This window comes from Poecile atricapillus, chromosome 6 (assembly GCF_030490865.1).
Source record: "Poecile atricapillus isolate bPoeAtr1 chromosome 6, bPoeAtr1.hap1, whole genome shotgun sequence".
NCBI lineage: Eukaryota > Metazoa > Chordata > Aves > Passeriformes > Paridae > Poecile > Poecile atricapillus.
The window spans coordinates 31,412,803-31,432,885 of NC_081254.1; the positions used below are offsets into that span (position 1 = coordinate 31,412,803).

Here is a 20,083-nt window from a genome sequence, read left to right on the forward strand (position 1 = left end):
ACCAGAGAAAAGGCAAACCCCTTGATCCTGCACCAGGACTGTGCACAACTCATCAGAGTCCCTCTGTGTTAGTGAGCCTCCCCTCCAGGGAACGAGGAGGAGGTTGCACAACAAATTGCTGCCCTGCTCCCCAAAACTCTCACCCCCTGTGCACCATCCCCCTCCAAGACAGAGAAGGCAGGTAATTCATAAAACTCTATGCATTTCTGACTAAAATGCTCCACTTTCCAGAATTATTCAGCCTCCACATTGTCATTTGTCCTAAGCCATCATACTACAAAACAAAATTGTCAATACCACTTCAATAGAAGTGTTTAAAAGTACATTTCAATTCAATCCTTCAGCTCACCTAGGAAAGAACAATTCTTTGCAAAAATGGCGGAACCGATAAAGATTTTATTTGTTAAATTTTGATCCATTCTGGCAACTGCTGAGCTATTTTCATACCTTAGCAAGAAACATCTCTCTATTGACAACTGTATTCATTATATGATGTAGCACCAGTCTTTCACTTTGGTTTCCCTCATGAATCTCTGTGGATCTATTTTTTTTGAGGATAACCTAGTGCATTAACACAGTTTATAAGAGTAAAGTATTTATTGTTTCTGAAGCACTCAAACACACTGTGTGGTTTTCAGAACAAATAGAGACTATAAGGTGATAGCTACACTCAAGTTAACAGCAATTAGTTGGGTTTTTAAGGCCAAGAGCACCTTTTCATTATGAGTTTCTGAAATAATTAGTATGATGGGATTTTGGTGTATAATAAGGACTCCTTGAAAGCTATTCCTGGTTAAAAAAAAATAAAAATATTCAAGATTTCAAGGCTTCTGCTCTTGATTTCTGTTCCATTAGAAACCTGCTGGCACAATCACTTTTGCCTACTTTTGCTTGGTAACAGGGTCAGCCTGCTGGCATAACCAGAGCTTCTTTCACTCCAGCAAGTACAGATGGGAGCAGAGCCATAACTGAAACCTAATATTTGCTAGTAGCAAACAATATGTCTTAAACAAAACACTTTGTCAGGTCCCATAAAGACACAATATATTCTGAACCCTCCTTCCAAAGACAATATGATTAAACATGTACCATCACAATGCAATGACCTAGAATTTTTATTGGTAGTAGTTATGCCTTAAAATTAATTTATAATACTGTACTCCTTTTTATGGCTGTTTTTTGCAGACTATAGTGTGCTATCTGTTTTAAAAGGGAAATACATGATGGACTAGGTATTTGATTGAGAACTAGAGTTGGCTGACATTAGGAATACCTTCAATATGATGAAGAACCACATAAAGTAATAACAAGGGCTATGAATAGTTTGATTTGGCTTATCTGATGTGATCCAATTTTCCGATTCTGGTTTATCCTAGCACTTTGTATTTCTGTGGTATTCTTATAAGAGGATACTCATGTGAAACATAGAAACAACTGTGGCTTAGGGGAACACTGCAAATGCAAATCTGCTTTTAGTAGCAACAATTTGTAAAATTCTTTGAGGATAAAACCTGTAATCTGTCCATAGAAATTTCAATTTTCTGTAAAAGTGTGTAGCGCATTTTCATAAAGCTGTATTTTTGTAAGTCATTAAATTGGTTTTTAGTAACCTCATACTCATTTTCAATTGAACAATTATTAAACTATAAAACAAAATTGCACAATTCCTAAAACTGTAGTCTGGAATTTTACAGTCTGCTATAAAGTGCTGTATTATTATAATACACTAAAGATGCTCAGACTATTAAATTATTTTTTTTAAATGAACCATAAAATATTTTATCATTGATGAAATAATTCTGAAGTACTATGCGCTTCAGCAGTATACATGCACAATATTTTGGTCTCATGAAAAGCATGCTAATCAAAAAACCACAATTTAAACTATAATATGCAACATAAACCATGTCACTGTCTTTCAGGAACAGGAGTTTATTACATCCACCTTCAAACATTAAAAATCAGAGTACTGATCATTAAATATAAGGTCCATTCTTACACAGAGATCTCCACACCAAAGAGACTGAGTGTTGAGCACCGGTGATAGCAACAGAGATGTGATGACTTTCCTGTGTTAAAGTGTTAGCCAGTATTTCACTCCACAAATCATGACTGATCTTGTAAGGGGGCCTGATGTTCAGCTAAGTCTGGTAAATGAGAACAATTTTTTCCTGACTACTGATGGCTGATGTCTCATAGCAACACTGACAGTGATATGATGCGTCTGAGCTATTGGGTTTGATCCTTGGCTCCATCCTCACACTGCTCCTCTCTGCTCAAAAGAGAGGCAAAGAACTCCCTGTACTTAGAAATTCATCAGCTGTATGAATCACATTTTCAACTTCAGCAGGATTTCACCAAACTTGAAAACAACCTATCTTGTGTGGTCCTGAAATTCTTTGGCGAAGATGGCGAAAAGCTCAGTGTGGCCCCGAGTGGGAGCACCTGTGTGACCATGCACATGTGTAGGTTCCCTGCAAACCTGCCCATGGCACTGGGATCCACTGTTTGCACAGCAAGCCACGTGTCCTGGGGCTGCCTTCCTGCCCAAGAACACCAGGATTTCCACACAGACTGAGAACACCAACATGTCTCCATCACAGTCCCCTCAGCTCCTCTGGATCTTGCAGGAGTCCCACAGTAAATGACTGCAGTCTCAGGGAATTCTACTTTTTGAGGACCCACTCCAGCATGGTGCTGAAGAAAACAAGGATTAACCTCACTGAAACCAGTGTCAACGAAATCAATGGACAAAGCAGTATCTGTTGGGGAAAAACAGAATTTCAGTGCTCCCCAAATTAGAAGTATAAGATTAAAGAGGAAACTTTAAGTTAGCCCTGGCCATCAGATCTTAATCTGTATACACAAAGCACTCAAGACTTCTTTAGGTACAAGGGAATTGCCACTGAAGCAAATTAAAGACATTGCTTTTTTAGCAGAAAAGCTGCCAATAGGTGGTCTCTAAATCACTTGTACCAGCAGGCTGACCCCATTATGTCAGCTAATCCTGGAAGTACAGGAGGTAGATTGAAATCTTTTCATAGAAAACATTAAGTCCTTTTTTTTAAAAAAAAACAACTCTTTTCTTTTGGTTCTGGTACAGCATTGAGAGTTTTATATTGTCCATCTTTTGCCTCAGACTGTATCTTTCTGTGTAGTTGCAATGCCCAGAGGAAGAGATCCAAGCAGGACTTTTCCAAGGGATGGAGCAGGCAGGACATTTGAAAAATCAGTGGTTTTTATCACAAAAAGAAGAAGTTCACGGGCTGTGTGAAGGAAAAGAGGGTGCCAGGTGTATGGCTAAGTTAATATTGGTGCTCAGGGCATAAAACAAGCTTTGTCTCTACATCCATCTCAGCAGTTGTGCCATTCCCTCACCTACACACTGCCTGTGCTTCCTGCTTATGCTCACCCACCACCCAATTACCAGCCCCTGGAGATCCACACCTGCTGTGTCCTGATCCTCAGCATGCTACACTGGAGCTTTCAACCCTCTCCAAACAGCTACACAATGCTTTCCAGTAATGATATTTAGCACCTGGGAAGCAACATTAAGCAATTACAGAGGGTACTTAAACCACCAGCTTAGCAGCTCCCTGCACAGGGCTGAAGGTCTGCACAGACAGATCTATGTGGCAAAAGCAGAGTCATTTTCAGTCTGAGTCACGTTTAAGTCCTGCTCCCCTCAGAGTACTGTGAGCCCTCTCTCCTGTTTTTCTCCTAGGATTCACCAATATTTTTTTAAATCATAAGTATTACGTGAATTTGTGGAAGAGGAGCTTGAATTACGACCCACATCTGCTATAAACACTCACTAATCTTAGATGCAAATAGAAATAATTGACATATTTAAGTATCCAGATTTCTCTTCTCCTGTGTTCCCCACAAAATGTTTCATATTTTCAATTTCTATCTCACAGTTTTTGAATTTTGCTGCTGAGAGCATGACACTTAATACTGGACTTGTCCTCAGTTCCCAAGGGCCAATGTATCTCAATTATATCTGTCCATTGCTACGTTCTTCAAAAGCACAAAAACCTTAATTTTTCTTTGCATCCTGAACATCCAGAGCAAGAGCAGGACATAATAAATATGGGAAAACAAACTATAGAGCTAGCTAGCAAGACTTTGATGCATAAATTTACTTAAATGTCCTTTAACCATCTTGACTTCCATAATTGTTGGTTTTTTTGCAAAACATCCTTTAAGATATTACAGACAATCGAGTGTGAAAGTCTTAGTCTTTTATTTATCTCTGCGATGACCCAGGAACAACTGGTCTAATCTATCACTCGAGGTTCATTTCATTATCATTTTTCAGGTCTGTCCATCTCTCCTAAATGCAAAGGCAGCCTTTTTTTGAAGAATATATGGTGTGAGTACACATCCAAACTCATTCTTTTGTCCCTTTCAAATAATCCAACATGATGGTTCAGGCAGTGGGGGCAGAACATGAGACTGGAAGACCAGAACCATTTTTGACTGGCATACTGAATGCAAGTAATGACTGAAAATGAAGGATTAACATGTATGTCAGTTAAATAGAAAACATTAGAGTTAAGCTACCAGGAAAAAAAGATAGGGTTGGCAATTACTTAATAAAATCTGCCTGGATAAGGAATATGCTATTGGGATTCATCTCCCTTTTTGTTCACAATATTTTATGTTATTTTTATATGATGCTGAGAATCCTTCGCAAGATGTCAAGCACTTCAAATACAAATTTAAATTAAATTTAGCATTTGTATAAACCTAACTACTATTAACTGTGTTTAGTAAATTCTGTTAGAAGTCAGGTTGGTAAAAAGAGTTTAGAGGATTCTTGACAAAATTGAGCATCTTCCTGGCAAAGATAGAATGCTAATTGAGGGACAGAAAAAAAGAGTATCTTACACAATCTGTGCATAAGTAAACATAAAGTAAGCAGGTATCAGAAATAAACATTCTGCTGTATCAATTTGAAATAAGAAAATAGGATAATAGGATTCTCATAGCAATGAGAAGTTCAAACAAAGAACAACTTCTAAACAGCATCACTAAAATAAACATTATTTTCAAGTCCAAATCTTCAACATGTTTTTGAAATAAATATTGAGTATAGATAAACAAAGAGTATCACATACTTTCTTTAAGCATTCACCACCTTTCCAATTCCATGGCAGAGAGACAAAACCTGCTCTTCATATGACCATTCTGAACAAGGCAGAAAGAAATGTATCAAAAATTGCTCAGCCAGTGGTGCTCCTGGCAGACTGGGTTGGTGCCCTGTATTTTACAGCCCCGGGAGGTTGGTATTTGCACATTTCTCTGTTATACTAATCAATCACTTCCTGCTCTTTCTTCCCTTGCTGTATTTATTTCAATGGCAATTTATACTAATCAATCACTTCCTGCTCTTTCTTCCTTTGCAGTATTTTTAAACCCACTAACTAGAATATGCAGCCCTGTTGCATCTCAATGACCACTTCCTTAGCCCCTCTCTGCCATTGTCTTTTTATGCTGAGACTGATGCTTGTAATTTGACTTTTCACAGCATTCAGGCTATATTGCCTTTTAGAAACCTTTCAGCTCAGCTGCTAAGCATATAAAAAAGCTTTTGGCTGCACTAGTTCATGTTTTGAAAATACTACAAAGGCATATTTTCATGGGAGGAGAGGCTTGGAATGAATACCCTTCTCCAAGTGCAATATGAATACCAGCTCTTTTATAAAATTTGCATTAGGGTTTAAGTCTCACATGCAAAGTGGCACCATACTGTCCAAAAAACATAGGTTTCTTTTTAAAAAACTGTGGGCTTGTTTTGGCTCTGTTTGTAAGTTACTTTTTGAAAAATGCATTAAAATATTAGAGCTTTGTTCTCCGTGCTTCAGTTCTGACAGAAGGAAGTGGTAGGCATAGAATATTGTACTTCACAGGAATAAAACTGCTTGGTTCACATAACTTTGGTGACCTTTTAGTGCAGACTTTATCTACAATAGTTTCTACCAAACAGCAGAAATCATTTATGTAAAGGAACCTGTTTTCCCTACAGACCTTCACTTCTTGTGCCAAGTACATTGGGGGGTACACTTGAAGTCACAGCAGAGCTTTAAACCAGAGCTGATAAAACTTATGTGGGACGTGACTTCAAAATGCCAGAGTAACAGAAGGAAGGATGGGGAAGAATTTAAGTCATTTTCAAACCACAGGAACATCTATTCAGCCTTAAGGAACATTTGCAAATTGAAGCGAATCCAATGGGATTTGTGATCGTTTGCCATTTCTTCAGTTCTTTATTTATTATGTGTACTTTGGTAGCATCTGGAGGCCTTACTCTACAGGGGGCTGTACAAACACTGAAGGAAAATGTGATCTCTCCCATAACACAACTTTTTAATATAACATGAAGTGACTCAATAATATCCCATCAAGGTCTTGTTCTAAATGCAAGATATTCCAAGTTTCCAAGGTTTAAAAGGCTGTGTTTCTTTCAGCATGTTCTATTTGGTTAAATGACTACTGCAAATAGCCAAATATCTCCATTATCAATAACTTACAAAGCTTAAGTAATAATGAATGCACAGATGTGAAAAACAGAATTAAAACAGAAGGATCTAAACTCAGCACCATCTGTCATTAACCCCCCTATATTTTGTGACTCTGTAATGTCCTTTATGTTGATGCAGATACAATTTTCCAATGCAAAATAAATGCAGGAACTGGAAAAGGATGAAGGAGAGAGAGCGGTGCAAGAAAAATTAAGAAGCAAAACGTATTTCTCAGAAATATTTCTGGTTCAGTGCATATGGAACTATTTAATGTTAAAAAAACAAAATGAATTTTTTTTCAGGGAAGTGAAAAATCAATGCTTTAACAGTGAAATCCAGAAAAATTCATCTTAGTATCAGCTGAGACCTTAAAGCTTGGACACTTACATTTGTGTCACATAGCAATTTTCCTTCTGTAAAGACAAAAATAAACAGGACAAGCTGATCTATCCCTGCCTGACCTAATTTTGCATTTAAACCACCAGAAATTTTTATAGCCTGATTCTAATCTAAGTATAAGGCCTAAGGATGTTTTCATTTTACACTTCCTGCTACCTTTTTCCCGCCTTGATTTTGTCATTGTCTGCTGCCCAAATCCTTCAGTCTTTCAAAGAGCTGCAAAAACTGTCTTCATCAAGTGGTGAGCCTTTAAATCCAGAATCAATGATCCACTATCAATAGCCTAATTTAAGTGTCACAGAAAATCACTACAGCCATTGGCCAGAATTACATCATGACCTCGACCTCAGTTCAGGAGTGACTGGTTCAAAATAGTTTTATCTGTGTCCAGCTTCTTCAACACGTAGCTCGTAGCACCACACATCCTCTAACACCCAGACCTACCCAGCCAAAAAACCTTCTTGAGTTTAATGCCAATAACATGAGAAAGAAGGCAGCAGGATATGCTAGCTCACATTAAGGGTTCTCTCTGAATTAGGAGTACTCAAGGGATTAATTTAATCTGACATATCCTGGCAGGATTTGGAGAGTGCCACATTCGTATTCAAACCTGCGATAAGAAATTAAATACCATCCCCTCCTTCTGAGCCAGCGAGGCAATAAAGTCCACTTTGCGATATGCAAGTTTCTGATTTAAAGTGAGTGTCTGATAACTCACAACACACGCAGTTTCTAACTACAGCATAGGAATAAACAGATATTCCAATTTAGCCAGGCACTTAGGCAGTGGGAGACCACTGGACAGGTATCTGTGAAAAACTTTTATTTATGCACAACAAGAAGTACAAAACTCTCTTACCTGCAGGTTTGCACATGCTGGTGAATCATTGTGGGAGGGTATTTCGTTGTTGGTGGTCTCTGACCCTGTGTTTTTAAGTCTGGAAGCTGTTGTAGTTGTGGCTGTAGTGGTCTGTACTGGTAAAATTGGCTGCCAGACGTTCACATCAGTGCCATTTCCGAAGGCCTGAATTGCATTTTCTGTGAAAATAAATTACAGGCAATTTTCTATTTCTAAAAAAAAAAGGCAAAAAGCAGAACTGAGTTGTTTTTTATTGCCATTATTATTATTATTACATTTAAAATGCGTATTTATAGAAACTCAATTTTATGCTGAAAAATGTGCATTATTTTTAAAACTATCAGAAAGATGAACTGAAAATCTGGGGTCACATAATCATTTGGTGCAGCCTCTTCTTTGTAATGTTTCCAGTAATTCTTGACAGAAGCTTTAGGACTTACCATAATCACATTTGTTACCATCCAAAAAGACTCAAAAATTTACTTTCTAGATTTAAAATACAGTTTGAATGTCATCTCCTAATTCAGGAAGGTGAAGTTACAGAGCAAACTAAAAACAGAGAACAGGATAAATATTTATTTCTACAGCTTGTTGTAGTAAAACTAATATGCCTATAACTACAAAATAGTTTAACTAAGGCAATCTTTTCCTTACCATTTTCAATCAAAATCTGCATAATTGGGTGAGGGAAACATGGTTAAACTAAAAGTTTGGAATATAAAAGTTAAAAAGCTTATCACAGTTTCACAGGATTAAAGAGTGTGTTTATAGCAAGAGTAAATTGGTTGGAGTTTTTTATAAACAAATAGAAAAACAGTTCTTAATCAGGTCTCTGGGGATTGAACAAGGATTTGGGGATTTCTTATTTCAAATTCTTTGTACAAGAAATCAAACAATTTCACTGGGGACTAATATGTGGAAGTTATTAACACTTCTTCTCAGTGGCATTCCTTGCCTTATAAAATAATTTACATGTAATTTTCTTCTGAAAAAAGATGTATTTTATTCTGATATTAGTTCTCAGAACTTCAACATGCAAAGAGAACTCGAAAAAGCACCAGAATGAGCTGCATTAATGGAGACAAAGTGGGAAGAGGGAAATGATAAGTTTTCTTGTGTTTCCCTGAATAAGGCAATATAAAAAGCAGCATTTCCTAAAATCACAGTAACTCTTTGTTTCCACTGTTGTTGCAAGAACGGTCACAGAAATACCTGCAGTCCTTCCAGTTTTCAAAGTAACAAGTGGCCTTTACAATTACTCTTCTTCAATTATTTCATACAATCATACTTGATGATCCTTAGGAGCCTCTTCCAACCTGAGATATTTTATGATTCTATGAGAGAATCACAGAATTTTTTGGGTTGAAGGAACCTCTCAAGGTCTTCTAGTCCAACCCCCTGCAACGAGTAACTTCAACTAGATCATTGCTGAAAATCCCCCAAATATTTGGTTTATCTTCAATTTTGAAGGGGAAATATATTAAAAAACTAGCAAGACTAGCAAGAAATTCCTAGTTTCTTCCTACCATAGAAAAAGAAGTTTTTGTATTGTGTAAAAGAAGTGGGAAGTATTTTAATGACATTTTCTCCAGGCAGCGGAAGGCTTACTAATGAAAATAAAAATTCATAAAAATTCCTCTTCTATGTGACAGACAAAACTTTGTATAAAGTCTCGAAACACCTTTAATTTCTTCCTGAAGAAGACATTATCCTGCAGCTAGGATGACATAATTTGTCTCACAGTAACCTCCAATGTCTTTGATTTGTCTTCATTAATGCTTTTGTACTGATGGCAAAAGAAAGGACAAGGAATCGCTCTGTCTTTATGTTCTAAAAGGAACCTGTAACACTCTAGAAATTAATACATTCACAAATGAATAAAAAATGAGGTATTGCAATGGATATAGATGGCAACAGCCATTAGGCTTGAAGAAGGTCTGATGGCATATCTTTAAATTTTACCCCTCGTAAAGTTTGAACTATTTTCTCTTTTTTTTTTTTTTTTTTTTTTTTTGTTAAATGATCTTGAGTAATTGATTCATTCTTCCAAAGCTTAATAAATAGTGTATCACAGAGCAACTCAGGTTTTTGTGCACAGAACTCCGTGTTTCACTGCAATGCTGCCTCTTGAGAAGCTACCAGTGGGGATTTTCAGGGTCTGAAAATACTGAACCCTGCACTACCATCAGCTCAGGTCTGTAGGGCTGGATGGGCCAGTCTGGATCACTGAGCTCGTTTACTGTTCTTGAGAAAAGCAAGGATGTCTGCTTCTTGGCATAAACTCACGAAATATGACTTTTAGAACCACCTTTACCCTAAAAACTCCTGCTGGAAGTGCTATTTCTTAACTTTAGTCTGATGGTTAAAAACTTTCCAATTTCAAAGCTATGTATGGATAATATCTGCCTTTTTGATCTTATGCCAACACTGTCCTGCAGGTGAAGTAATCCCTTCCCCTCGCTGGGCTTGCCCCACTAATGCAATTTCAGAGGACAATCACGTAGCCTTTCAGCTTCTGCTCTGCTAGACTAGGGAAGCCAAGCTCTTTTGGTCTCCTCATTTATCTGAAATTAAAACTCTGATGCACACTCCACATCATCCAATTATGCTGCTCCAGGCAGACAGGAAATTTGAAAAGAGAACCTGCCAAAATTGACTCCACTGAGCCATTCTGAAATTTGTAATAGTCCCTAATTTGGAAGTGAGTCTGACAGAAAAAAAAAAATCAATAATTTAACAAAATCTTTACAATAGTTACTATCCAGGCTTGTGTTAAAACCAGGCATCTGAGATCAAATATCCTAAAAAAAATGAAATTGGCTGTAAATTACAAGCACAATCCAATTTATACTTATAGCAAATCGTTCATATCCTAAACTACATGTCTTTTTTTATATGAAGCTCTTCAATTATACAGAAAACCCTCAGGTGTTGCAACTCCATGGTAAAGATTCTGCCTGACTGTTAGGCTCCAAATATGGCCTGTGATGTAAACATATTTTAATACCATAAAACTTTGGGTTTTGGTTTGTTTTTTTTTTTTCCAAGAGCTTCTCATGTTTGCTACCTTGGCCATAAATCACAGTATCAGGCATATTTGCTCATTCTTTTAATTTTTACACCTACAACAGAACCACACTCAACGAAGCACAAAGTGATGGCCTCGATGCGTCACAACACACTTAAGCAGTAAAGGAATTCCAGAAAACACCCTACAGCACATTAAAAGACACCTAATTTTGTACTCACTAAGGCATATGTTGTCCTGGAAGAAATTCAGAAATTTCAGGCATTCATCTATGTCGTTGCCACTGTTGCTGCAGTCGCACCACGGGGCCACGCTGAGGCTGCTGGAGTCGATGTAGTTGGGTGTCATCACGGTGCCTGTCACCAGAATGAAGCACAGCACTGTGAGCAACCTTTGCTCTCAAACATTCCTTCCACCCTAAGATGGCAAACAGCCCTTGGGAAGCCGTGCATTCGGGGCTGGAGTCACAACACAGAGCCACAGCAGGGCTCTGACCCGCAGATTTAACAGTTCCTGGCTCCTCTCAGCCTCTGACACCCAGCTCTGTGCTGTATTTCACACCCTCTGTGCTTTGAATGCAATCACTTTAGAGACTGTAACACAACTCACACACTGCAGACACATTTCTTCCCTCCAAAAAGGATTCCCACAGTGAGCTGCATCAGCAGAACTGACAGGTAGAAAACCATAGCAGAGGGAGGGATGGGTTGGGAGAAGGTGAGCACTTCTTTAAAGGGCTTTGCTGCCAAATCAAACACACGTGGACTGTGTCCTTAGAGCTGCACTTAAAAATCTGATTTTACTTCCTCACTTGTGTTTTTTCCTTATTTTAATTCTCACTGCAAATAAATGATTGAAACCAGACCTGTGCTTCCTCCCTGAGTCTGCAGCCAGACTGAAAAAACATTTCTGAAATGCATGAGGAAGGAGAATGCTGGTCATGCCAAGGGGAGCCCTACTACACCTTGGAGCAGTGTTAACCCCAGGGTGCTCATGAGGGACCTGCCAGCAGAGTGGGTTAGGGTGATGAACAGAGCAAAAACCAGCATGAATGACACGGTACAGAAGATTCATTGTAGGTAATAAATCAGTATCAATCCTGCTGTCTCATTACTTCTTCAGTACAGTGATTATTTCCTAAACATTGCCAACAACTTTCTACCACAGGGTCATTTTAACTCTGTTACAAACTCTTGGGTAAATATTCTCCCATTTATATGCCAGCTCAAGGCAACCAAGAATGAAATGAAACCTAAGCAGGCATTTTGTGTCCTAAAAGATGCACAGCAACTGTTCATCACTCATCTGGATCAGGAAACTGCTGTATGACGAGCACTTGCTCAAGCCAGTAGTTTCATTGAATGCATTACCCCAGCAGGTCAGATATTTCAAAATTTCCCTAGGATTGAGAAGTTTGAGTCTTTATTTTATTTGTCTGACCAAAAGGGGAAAATTAAATAAAAAGGGGAAGGTATTCCAGACCTGAACAGCTGCCAGCTGCTTCAGGGAACATGTTCTTCACTTGATAATTTGCAATTCTAGGACAGGTCATATATTGTGAGGAAATGTGATCACATCTCCTCAAAACTGACATCAAAGCAGTCATTAAGAAGATGGAATAGATGAAGGACAAATGTTAGAGACCCAAAGTGTACACTAGGAGAGAAAATTTGGTCTATAGGTCCAGGGCCCAACAGTCTGCAATAACAGACGGGAAAGGGCTATCAAACATCAGGCTAAAAAAAGGAACATTAGAAATAACACAAATCACAGAGTGATGTCTAATAGCTTTTCAGTCACCAGACAGTGCTGGGAAATGAACAAATCAACATGCAAACTGCCTCATATGTGACGTGGGAGGCAAAGGACAACAGGCACTAGGGCTGGCCTAAGACAGTAATGAATGAAAATGAATGTGGTCCCCTTGTGAAATTCACAAAAAGCATCTTTTCTCTTGTTTTGGGATGTTCTTAACTCTGACTATAATCCCATACCTTTGGTTTCCTGCAGCTTTTAACAGATAGTTGCACTAATAATTGCTCAAATTCTACATGAGATTAGTACAAGAGTAAACAGCATGGTTCAAAATTCATTAAATGGAGATAAGAGAATTTAGTAAAATAGGCAAATATAATTTGCATTGTTAATGAAAACTGGACAGTAGATAAATAAGAAGAGGAATGATGTTAAATTAAAAGAAAACACATTAAAATGTCTCTCCCTCATGCATGTGATGGTTCAGAACACTATTTCAGCCTTGCAACACAATCAGAAAAGAAGTGTGAGAAAGCAAAAATCAAGGGGATTTTGCAAATGGAAAGAAAATAGTAGGCTGAAAAAAAGTTCTAATTAGCAAATGCTTAGCAAAGGGTTAAAAAACCAGAAAGGTACCGAGGAAATTAAAAAGGTCACTGAGGCAAGACCTTCTTATCACAAATAGGTAATAAGGTAATTAAAATGGGTTAAGATGAGGGTTAAAAGTGTAACAGATACCAAGGTACAATTAAGGCTGATGAATACAGGAAAGACAGGACAAGGAAAGTGTGTACACAGCACACAAACTGTGCATCCAGCAAAAACAGAGTGGCTGAAAGAGCAGCTAGTAGAAAATCAGTCTGTCATTTACACCTGGGGGCAGATGTGAACCCAAGCGGATTATATGCTTGGTTTCCTGGGGTGGATTTTCTTTTTTCCCTGCCACGTGTGTCCCTTTCCCTTCCCCCCATCTCCACTAGCTGGCATCTTGGAAATTCTGCTGATGGACACTAAGGGATCAGAGGAACCATGGTGGCTGGCAGTAAAATAGGACATACTTGGTTTTCTGAGCTCTAGGTATCAAACAGCTCTGGATGGTCTCAAAAGCCAGCAGCCAGACTTCCACATTTTTAACAAAAGCAGAACCTCCACATTTTAGACAAAAGCAGAGTTGGCCTGAATTCAGCCAAGAGGTTGAGCTCAAATTAGGGTGAATGAATAAGGAGATGGATGCTGAGCCTCTGAGAAGGGGCACGGGGCTGAAGTTTCTTTGGCCCAAAGCAACTCCAGCTTATTCACACAAACTCTCACGGAATTCCTGGGAATACCAGGGAACTTGGATGGATTTTGCTCGAAACAAGGGAAATTGTACCAGAAAGTAAATACTAAAGCAGATCTTGAAGTCAGCACTTAGAGCAAATCTTAATTCATGTGGGAGTGCAGAAGGTCCAGATGGCTTAGCCAGGCTGGAACCAAAGCACTGACTTAAATGTAGCTATCCACAGTCTCCTTTTATATTAATTATTTTTTTAATTTTTCTGCTAATTAAAAAAAAGAGAAAAAATAGCTTATCCCTATACTACAATAAGGAGCCTAAAGCAACAAATTGAGGTTTTCCAAATTCCTGTAAAGCAGACATATCTTTAAAATTATATACATAACACCCTGATGCAAACATTAAAGCAGTCTTTACAGACTGTTCTCCATTTTATTGATAAAGCACCTCATACAAAAACTGTGACTGTCTCTATTTCCATTTAAAGTCATAAATTTTAGGTGGGATTCCACTAATTTCAGTGACATTAGATCCCTGTATTTGAAGACAGACTGCATCCACTGTATCTTCCATAGAGAAGCCTCACTTTCCTGAACAAACTCTGTGGAGGTGTAATTTTTGCTACGTTTAACAAAATGGCTAAGCAAAATTTTATTTTTTTTAATGAAAAATATTTTATCTTAATTAAATGGAGATCCTGAAGCTCTGATGAACAAATGGATCTGTAGCAGCTTCTTACCCACAGTCTAACTCTACTTTCTGTCTAACATATCTGTTAAACAGACATTTGAAAGATTACACTGCTGATTTCTGCCTTACTCCACTTTCATATCAGATTGGTATCAGAAGCAGGAATTTACTGCTGCAGCACACTAAATGTTTTGGTAATTTCTTGATTTAAAAGAGTTACTACTAAGAAGCATAAACTAAAACCAGTCAGTTCCTCTTTTGCATGTCTCTAGGGGCTAGCATGAAGGAAGAAAAATGTATATTTTTTCCCTTTGAAAACTAGATCTCTTTTTGATTTGAACTCCTTAGGCACCCATTCCACATTTCTGATGTGTGACAGCGTTTTGCAGCATGGTCATCCCCAGTAACACAAGAACACCTCACAAGAGGAACTGGGTCATCTTTGGGGTCAAGTTGAAAAATGAAACCAACAAAACTGCCAGCAGAATTCTCTAAGTCCAGCAAGAACTTGGCAGCTCTTACCCAGAAGTATCTGTTAGTAACAGCTACTCCTTGCCAGCAGCCAGACTTCTTAATCTCATTGACAGGATCAGATTTCAAGGCTATTCAATTCTCTGTTTCAGAGTCAAATGACAGTCTGTCATAACTGTTCAGATGTTATACCCTTTGCATAGTGTCTTAATCTCTTCAGTGGTAGAAGAATATCCTTTGAAGCCATCACATCTCATTTTACCCATTGCCACATGGACTTACCTCACTTGTTAGCTGCTAGAGTAATAAGAATGGTAACAATAAGCCACTGAGTATAGCTTTCAGTCATTTTTCAGCAAACCAAACCTATTTTAGAAATATTTTCATTTCGATCTTATCTCCAGAGACATTTATTTAACAGCAGGATCAGCTTCAGGGCCTCAGCTGGCACCTTCATGCCCAACAGAAGGGGATATTGCTGCACTGCAGCAGGTGCAGGCTGTAAGCTTAAAAATCATCTTATCTGGTGGCCTTTCAAATTTGTTTGTTTCAGAGTTTTGACATTCACTTATTATTTATTGCCCAACTATGATATTTCTACAACACATTCAGCTTCTTGACATGATTTTTCTCTTTCAGGAATCAAATACTGAGTGTGGCATGGAATCTGGCTTCCATAAAGGCATCCTTGTGCCTGTTGACACTCAGGAAGGTGACAACAAACAAAAATAACTACATTGGGGAGGGAAGAGGATTTCAGATTTGGTCTCAGCTCATCTCACTGACAGGTATCTCTGAAAACACTTAGAGTGGACAGAAGGATATCATGGAAAGAACAGCAGCTGGAATTGATGAAAGGCTGGATTGATCTATTGTTTCATACCTCAGGTTCAGGTGTTTAGCCAGACTTGTAGTGACAGCTGCAATATCAGCCAAGCTGCACTTCCACTTGTTAACTTCCTACTCTTCTGTCCTCTACATTCAACCCTCTTAATAAGCTTTACCTTTTAAGCTTGCCATGCATTTCAAATTCAAGCACCTTTCTCTCCTTATCCTCCATCCTTAATTTTCTTGTAATATACAAGCTTACCTCAAGAATCTCTGTAAGGCGAAACACGCAGGTGGAGAAACTGGCCTAGCATCATATCATACAGAATTATATTCCAGTTTTTATTTCACACAGGCCTTCCAAAATGCAGTTTGGGGCTTTTTTTTCTCATGAGCAAGCCCCCACCCTTCCCTGCCCTCTTACCAATGAGCCCCGAGTAAGCGAGCAGGCAGTCAGCATAGTTCTCCTTCAGACAGCTACTAACAGAGCGTGACTCAGGCTGGCAGTTTGTGAAGAAATCTGCAAGGCGAGATCTGCAACAGCAAGAAAAATGAATATCTTTAAAAAATCAAGCCTGAAGGCATTCTTACCTTTTACACACTCTGTTTTTGGACATGGCTTAATATTCTTTAACTTAAATGCATATTGGACACATTTCAGACATTGAGAGTCTCTTTCTAAGACGCATCTCTTTCCAGAATCTGGTTTTGAAGTCGAAACAAGAAAGTGTAAGGAAACAGTAAAAAGGAACAAAACAACAGAGGAATGAATGCCTGCGCTTTACTAAAAGAAATGTTCTGCATTTTCATGCCACGAAAAAAAGACAAAGACTGATTTTATCATATGAGGAGTCATTTTGCCTGGATCTGAACTCTAACTGGAGTCTTTTATTCAGAACACAGTTTCTGCTGTTTTACTGAATACACAAACCCCAATGTTTGTGCTCAGAGAGCAAGCAAGACTCTTACTGCAAGACTTGAAGCAGGAGCTGCTTTGGCGGTGTCCCATGTTCCAGAGATGGGCTCACCCTGCTCTGGCCTGGCCTCCCCACGCCCCAGGGCCATGGCACTGAGAGTCTGTGTGCTCTTGTGAAATACACATTTACCCAAACCCCAGAGCACTGAGCCCAGGGCTGAGATGAAAGGAAAGTGTGCTCTGCATCGAGTTCTGCTGCTGAGTGGCCACACTTCCCTCAGCCAGCCCATGACTGAGGAGGGGAGGCTGATTACATGCAGGAGGTGCTTTAAGACCAGAAGTGAAGCTGTACTGTCACCAGCTGATTACTACCGTGCTGGAAATTAAAAGGACTAACAGACAGGATCTCTTCTGGTTATTTGTGATTTAAAGGCCACATAATGTCCCCATTCAGGTCTGTGAAATTTGCCAGGCATTGATGAGGTGGGTTAAGGTCACACATCCTACAGTCAATCCCCTGCTCATCTTAGCCTTACAGTCTTGAAGTAGTGACTTTTGTTTATTTACAAAGTGGTTTTTAGACCTTTGCCTATTAAAAAAAACCCAAAAAACAAAAACCCACCTCCCTACTTCAATTTTCTCTTCTGTGAAATAGTTATAAAAATGTTCTTTTGCATCTGACAACCGACAGTAATGTCTCAGGATCAGATGCTTAATCTTTGCAAAGCCCTCTCAAAATCAGAATCGTATAAGCTATGAATTTTCATCACTGCTCCAGCATTATGCAGATTTGCAATATAAATGCTCTTTTTCAGTTTTGCAGCAACCCCACAAAAGTTAGCAGAAAGAAGTGATTTGCAAGTGATTTACTTTATTTGTTTACATGCTCCAGAGACTAATTATCTTTGCTTGCTTTATTGTTTTACCTACCCCAGAATGGGACTGGATACACATCATTAATCGGCCTGAAAGTAACGATGGGCAAACATCAAAAGGTTCAGAGGCTTAGTTTGAGAAAGCATCCTATAAATAAACTCTATGAAACCTGTACCTGAATTTATGAGAGCTGTTCTCATGGCCTTATTTCAGTTCCATCTCTAGCTAACTGTACTGACACCAGAAAATCCATGGTTGCCTTCAAGCCACAGTCAACCCTAAGCTTTTCTCTCCCTCTCTTGCCTTATTTAACCACTTAACCTTGAGATGAAAGTCTGTACCCAGTTGCCTTTAATAGACTTAAAAATCAACCTTTCTAGCAATACTTACACATACATGTACACCTATGTTTCTAAATTTACATAAAATGCCTACTTAGCTGGTGAATATATACATACCAGGAGACAGTCTGAGAAGAAATGGGTCTTAAGATTTGGAAAGAGATAAATAGCAGCACCATGAAGAAAATCTGGGAAAGGAAACCCTCTGTCACTACAGTGATTCCTCTCCCAGTCAGTAATTAAGACAGTGGCTTGAATCCAGCTTTTGGATCAATTGGGAACAAAGAGAGTTGACAGTTTCCAAGGATTTTTCTAATTCTACTAATACCTGGATGAAGTCAGGTTTAGAACAGAATAGAGCCTATTACATCTATCTAGTATGAAAAACCTCTGCCAGGGTAGAAAGGGCAAGCCTTCTGCACAAATAGTATTCTTGTATTTCTAAAACAAAGTAGCTCCTCGGATCTAAATTTCATTATTTATGTGACCACAAATAAATCTTTTCAGCAATGGATTACACAATCAGCATCTTGATAATCCTGAAAACACTTCTTGCAAACATTTCATCATTCTTAAATGTCCAGTTCTCCCTTAGGTTATTAGATGCATTGGTCCAGAGATCATTTAATACATTCCTCTTCTCTAAATGTTTTTAAGGACTGATAACTGTGGAATAAAACCAGTCATTTACTACCCAGCCTGCTTAAAGAACTTATTTGTTGTAAATTTTAAAGGAGCCTAAAAATAGCTCTGCTGATCTCTTTTGCATAGACCTTGATTTCCATGTGAATTTCTGAAGAATTTCTGTGGTCATAAAAAGTAATGATGTGACAACATTGCACATTTAAGTTTTCATAAGTCAAATATAGTTCAGGTAGCTCTGGTCTGAGCATTACTGGACATTATGACACAACCCTTCCCTAGCCAGTCATCCAAACTTCACACAGTCCAAGCTCTCACTCTCTCCTGAGCTGTTAACCACACCTGATACTTATGTGGATTCATTTGCACTGGACATAAAGTTAAGGCCAGAAAATAAAAACAGAGACCTCCATCTGCCACAAAATACTCCCAATACTTTCAGTGAAGATGGACCCCCAAACATTTCCAGTAGACTGGCAGTGAACACCAAAACAGTGGCCCTGCTACTTATCTAGAGAGAAAGACAAATTAGCCTAATGAGAACCATTAATCCTAAAGTATTGCACATGAATATTAAGAACTGTTTGGGTAAAAGATACAATCCTTTTAGGGATCAGAGCTATCTGATAATAGCAGTTTTACCAAAAAATCTGCATTGTGTTAATTTGGTGCTCCTTCAGCAGGAGGCAACTTGGAGGTGGCAACTTGAGGGTTTCTAACCCATGACTGAGGAGTTTTGTTATCCAGAGAACAAACAGAGCTTGCCAGGTGTACCTCCAAGTGTGCACAGTTTTACATGTGCTCACTGCTGGAGAGAGACAGGCAGGCAGTTTCATATTGTTCATATCATGTAGCAGGACCACATTTAAAAGGAACTATTAATTACTTTTTCTGTCACAAAATCCTCATTGTGCACAACCACATTTATGATTTGTTCCCTTTTCCCTGCATAAATAACAGGTACTACTCAGAAATCTTCCTTCCAGGAAGAGGAAAAAAGAAAAAAACCCCATCTCTTTGTAGGGCAAAAACCCCACAAATTAAGTTAGTCCTACTCAGCCCTGGAAAACCTGCAGATGTTCTGGAAAGCCTTAAATATTTTGTATACCACTAGCTGGAAAACTAAGAATAATCCCATCAGCAAATTCAAAGAAAATCTGCTCATACAACAAACAGCCTTTCTGAAAAGAAGAGAAAAAATCCCAAACCTGCTATTCTCTAATGCTTTGTATTAATACCTGTAAAATAATTTGTAACAGTTAAAAATACAAAGGAAGCAAAGTTAATTTGCTTTCCTTATGATAGTGGCTCTTCAAACACTCAGTTGGATAATTCAAAACTTTCACATTTTGCTTACAAATAAGCTTTTTTAATAGCAGTACTGTATTGAATCTGAATATAATTTTTGAAGCAATTTAATTTTATATTAGCACAGACTGTTGCATAGACAACATTGATTAGGTTTTCACTACTTT

At 38.4% G+C, this 20,083-nt stretch overlaps 1 protein-coding gene across 2 annotated transcripts in view; it reads right to left on the reverse strand.

Moving 5' to 3' along the window:
* The window catches only part of GFRA1 (GDNF family receptor alpha 1), a 130,116-nt gene that overhangs the window by 15,725 nt on the left and 94,308 nt on the right, over positions 1-20,083 (reverse strand). For both annotated transcript variants that reach the window (XM_058841563.1, XM_058841564.1), the window contains exons 5-7: positions 16,258-16,367; positions 11,035-11,169; positions 7,786-7,964 (exon numbers count right to left, since the gene is read on the reverse strand). In XM_058841563.1, the coding sequence (XP_058697546.1) occupies positions 7,786-7,964; positions 11,035-11,169; positions 16,258-16,367 (424 nt within the window). The remainder of the gene's footprint in view (positions 1-7,785; positions 7,965-11,034; positions 11,170-16,257; positions 16,368-20,083) is intronic.